The sequence below is a fragment of the Drosophila sulfurigaster genome, chromosome X (genome assembly GCF_023558435.1).
Source record: "Drosophila sulfurigaster albostrigata strain 15112-1811.04 chromosome X, ASM2355843v2, whole genome shotgun sequence".
Classification (NCBI taxonomy): domain Eukaryota; kingdom Metazoa; phylum Arthropoda; class Insecta; order Diptera; family Drosophilidae; genus Drosophila; species Drosophila sulfurigaster.
The window spans coordinates 1,995,873-2,001,094 of record NC_084885.1 but is presented as its reverse complement, the minus strand read 5'-3'; the positions used below and the strand labels follow the sequence as shown (position 1 = coordinate 2,001,094).

Below are 5,222 nucleotides of genomic sequence, written 5' to 3'. Positions count from 1 at the left end.
TAAGCATCGAAAGATTGTTGCTATGTTAGTCATAGGAGAGTAAATAAATAAAATATTTATATATTTCTTTTATCTTTTGTTGCTCTTTTCACGATAGAACTCATTTTGGAATTTCCACAGAAATATCTATTAATAGCTAATTACAACACATGTAAAAAAAGTGTAATCGCAAGTCGTCAGTCTCCGCTATCTGTTCACGCACAGAACTGTGAACGTATTTTAGGGACTGTTCGATTCCTCTGGGGATTCGGATTCAATGTCCATATTTGAAATTTTGTTTTCAGCTCATTTACTAGTAATTGCCGCTGATAACTGTGACCTAAACAAGAAAAAACCCCAAAAACAAATTAATTGAAAACTAAAACAAACAACAAGATGCACAAATGCATGACTTCAAGATATCCTACATATTAAAATAAGAAATATTTAATGATGATATTAAAATGTAATTTGCATTACATCCGTCTTTTGACTAAATTAAAAGCAGATTAAGTATCTTTTAATACTTTTTTATAATTATCACACATCATAAAAATTTTGAATATTGAAAACAGTCGTTAGGGATTTGACCCTAAATTAAAATTCTTACACAGAGAGAAAAAATCTTATTCAATTTAATACCTTTAAATAAGCATTCAAAATTCAATATTCTATAATTTATTTTTGCAACATTTATGAAAATGTATTAAAAGGGAACAGATTTTTAACTAAGACGATAGAATGAGATTCGAAAGTAGATATAGATGGATTGTTTATCAATTGAGAATTGTTTGGACATCATATTTATGTAACTAGAAGTGAAAAGTAGTGAAAGTGCAAAAGGGACGAAATTTCTTAAATATAAAATGGAATTTTGTATTAAATATTAAATGGAATTTCAAGTCAAATTCAAGATTAAATAATGTACTCGTATTGTATATTATATTATTGGTTTTTGTTTTCTTCACAAATGTGTGCAAAAATAAGGTTGCGATTTTATAGAATTAAGCATAAAAATCTTGATTTAAGATTGTTTCAACCTAATATTAAAAATAATTCTTCTTAAGATCTTAAATTAAGATTTCTTCCATCTAGATTTATTTCTCTGTATAAATATGAAATGATTTCAAGATTATAGCAAGAATACAAAAGTATTAAAATTAAATTGATAGCTTCTGTTACTCAATTACTTGAAACTACTTAAACTTATTTTTCTAAAATGTATGAAAATTGTTTATTTATTGTACTTAGTTAGTTGAACAACATTCAGAAATAAAGAAAGTAAATTAAATTCTGAAAAATAACGTTTTAAAATAAAGTTGACAATTTTGAATACAGATTGTATGTTGTCAAAATGGAACCAAGAAGATTTATTGTAAAATCAAGATTGAAAATTTACAAGATATCTTGATTGCCCAATCTTAAATCAGCATTAAACAATCTTAAATTTAGTTTGTTTAAAATAAAACAACAACAAAATAGACTGCGTGGTTTTTTATATATTTATTGTTACGCATTTATATATTAGTTACAATTATAAGACCTATTTCAAGGTTCTTTTTAAGGTCGAAAAAATCTTACCTCAAGTATTTATTTCTCTGAGTAGTTCAGAATAAAAGAATGGTATAATGGACTTGAAGTTTTCGCGAAGTGTATCCCAAATACACTAGAGCAGGAGTAAGCAGAGAGAGCACAGATATGAATATAGCGCAAGCAGGTGCCGTTGATAAAGTCCACAAAAGCAGAGAAAGATAGCCGAGAGCATCGAATGTTGAATGTCGAGTGTCGATGGCTGAATACCCGCCTGACACCGCGTGGCACAGTCGCAAATGCAGATAGAGAACCCAGATTCAAAGAGTGTCCAAAGTGTAGCTGTAGCGACAGAGTCGAAGTGTGTGTGCTGGACACATGTGTGGCGACTGTGATCATCAGTGCACGGTCGTGGCCGCAAACATATGGCTGTCTACTGTCGTCTGTTAATGACGCCGGCAACGAGTTAGATATGCGATTGTCGATCAATTTCCATGAATGCGACGAGTAATTATGACTGATTATTCCCACAGGGATTCGTTCAATGCTGTTGTTGTTGTTGTTGTTGCTGTTGTTGGTGTTGTTGGTGTTGTGCCGTAGAATACACGGCATCGAGAGTTCATTTCATTTCTCAGTCGAAGTCAGCAATCAAGCGTGACCAGATTTAATTCCAGCTCGTATGCATAAATATTTGGACAGCGCCGTGGAAGCAGCTCATTTGTTATCATGGAGTTCTTTGCGACAGGCGAATTCCAGCAGCTCTACAGCCAACTGGATGACTCGACCATGCCAATGGTTGCTGGCGATGGCGATGGCGATGGCGATGGCGATCTCTACGATGCTTTTCCCCAACACCAACACCAATATCAACACCAACAGCAGCAGCCACAACAACTGTTGGAGCTGCCTTCGGCTAATAATCTGGAATGTTGCTACGCAGATGTTAACTTTGGCAATGGCTATGAGCCGGGCGGCATGGATTACTATGGCATCATAACACTCGACAGCAACAACACTCACAATCACAATCACAATCAACTCAACAACTGTGCGGATGATGCGCTGCTCTTTGACTTTAGCCACGATCCGGATGCAACGTTAGTGTCCATTTCATCAGCATGTGTATCTGCATCTGCATCTGCATCTGCATCGCCGCCAGAGCTCAGCGATTGGGAGCAGCGACTGCTCGATAATTTTGTGGAAATACCCGAACTAATTGACATACTTCCCGAGCGAACGCCGCTCTGCACAGACATGTGCGACAGCTTCCTCCAGGAGAGCAACGACAATCTGCGCCTGGCCACGCCCACTTCCCCAGCTGCGGATACGCCTTCATCGGCTGCCGCTGTGCCGCTGCAGCTCGGACAGAATGCCGCCGGGGAGAAGGGATATCTGTGCACCTTTGGCAGCTGCGAGAAACTCTACGCCAAGCCCGCCCACCTCAAGGCCCATCTCCGTCGACATCTCGGCGAGAAGCCTTACGCCTGCAGTTGGCCCGACTGCAGTTGGCGCTTCTCCCGCTCCGATGAATTGGCCCGCCATCGACGCTCGCACTCGGGTGTCAAGCCCTACAAGTGTGACTACTGCAACAAGTGTTTCGCCCGCTCCGATCATCTCACCAAGCATCGCAAGGTTCACGAGCGCCGTCTCCTGGCTGTCACCAGATCCGGCAAGCTCCTGCCCAACGGTTCGCTGCCCCAAAGTGTCTACGCCGTGCGTCCGGGTCGCAAGCGCAAGAATCAGCTTTGACAACTCATCCAAAAGTGTTATTGAATCTTGTTTTGTGCCTAAATGTGTAATGAAAAAGCGAGGCTGCAAATGAATTGAAGGTGAATAAAATATATGAAATTAAATTACAATTTAAAGCTAACTATGTAACTAGATAAACATTATAAAGTATTTGATAATTTAAACTTGTAATGAAAACCACTAAGATAATATACATAATTAAAAAACTATCAACCGAAAAGATTAAAATTAATTGTAAATAAAAACTGAAATAATTACTAAAAGGAAACAGTAAATAATAAAATTTAATTTTAAACAAAACACATTGCATTTTTTATAAATGAACATACATATTTTTTATAGAATGAACAAAATTTTATCATTTAATTGAATCAACCAATTTATAAAATAAACAAATACATATTATAAAAAAACATAATATAATACAGAAAAGAAGAGTTATAATATCAAGATTTTGTTCTTAGTACTACAAATTTTGGTCTCAAAAGAATATGAAAATCTTAATGTTAGAAAACACATGCTAAATTAATGAACATTTAACATAAGACCCAAATTCTTATTAATAAGAAGAAGAAATCTTAGAGTTTAAAGACATAAAATAGTATTACATATAAGCTAAAAGAAATGGTATATTATATTTTATACTTATTTATTATTTTATTTTTTTTAATTGTATTATTTTATGGTTTAATTATCGCATTCGGATTATTCAGTTGTATGTTGATCGCTTCGCTTATAAAATAATTATTATCGATTCGCGCAGCATTTGAACTCTGGACATTCTTTCTTAAACTGCAATTGAGAACGGTTCGGGGTAATTAGAAACTTTATAGGAATTGCGATGGATTACAGAATTTTGTAATCTAAATCTTTTCTATATAGTCTTTTTGTTTTTTTTAATTTGGCATTTTTTTAGACTACTGTTATTAGTTTTAAGAATTTGTTTTTAAAGTAAACTTTGTGCGAGATTCATTTAAGACGTATGTTCTTCATTTTAAAACATTGCCTTGTTTCAGTGTAGTTGCTTTGGTTGACAATCTGTTTTTTTCTTAAGTCTATGGTAGATCTTTAATGTCGAACTATTTAAATGTACTAAATTGAGTATTTCAGTATTTTTCGGTATTAATTTGTTTTTGTTTTTTTTTTCAGAATAATACCGCGAATAAGACTGCTTCTATTGAAGTGCGCCAAACAATTTCACATATTTTTCTTTGATGTGTAAAAATTAAAAGATTTTACTAATTTATGGATTTTTGATGGCTAGAATTAACAATTTTTGTTGTGCAACTTTTTAGTGATCCCAAAAAAAGAAAACTCCAAATAAAACTTGATGTCCGCTGCAGATAAATATAATTTTTTCTATATATCTTAGTATTTTTCAATTTTTTGGTATTTTTTGTATATCTTTAAATTAATAATACCGCCGTGATTTGTTTTCATTGAAGAGCATTTAACATAAATAATAATAATAAAAATATATATACTTGTATAATATTTTGATGGTTTCTCGAGGCTGATAAAGATACAGAAAGATTGGCTCCGAATAAAACATACACATTAATCCGCTGTAGATGAATATAATTTTCGGTATATTTTAGATTTTTTTATACTTTTTCAGTATATTGAGTTGGGATATTTTTAGAATTGTTTTGATTTGCTTTATTGAAGTGCGTTTAAATAAAAAGACGTTACTTATAACATATATTTCATTACCATGGCTGACCTGACAAACCATTTTTGTTGGGGCCTCCACAAAATATATTTTGATGTTATCTTGAAGCTGATAGAGATAGGGAAAGACTGGCTCCGAATAAAACACACACATTAATCCGCTGCAGATGTAATCTCAGCCGCTTGCTGGGCCGGTCGTTTATCTTTGACGCTGACTGCAATCAGCTCTCAGTTCTCTGTCTTGGCTGAGTTCTGAGTGCTGTGGATGCTTGCTTGGCTAGGCTGCAAGGCGG

The 5,222-nt window shown here is 34.4% G+C and overlaps 1 protein-coding gene across 1 annotated transcript; it reads left to right on the top strand.

Moving 5' to 3' along the window:
• The first annotated feature begins 2,084 nt into the window (after window positions 1–2,084).
• Window positions 2,085–3,442, top strand: LOC133848347 (Krueppel-like factor 15). Its single transcript, XM_062283862.1, has one exon. It carries the CDS (start codon window positions 2,236–2,238, stop codon window positions 3,256–3,258), a length of 1,023 nt encoding a protein of 340 aa, XP_062139846.1. The 5' UTR covers window positions 2,085–2,235; the 3' UTR covers window positions 3,259–3,442.
• Window positions 3,443–5,222: the final 1,780 nt, after the last annotated feature.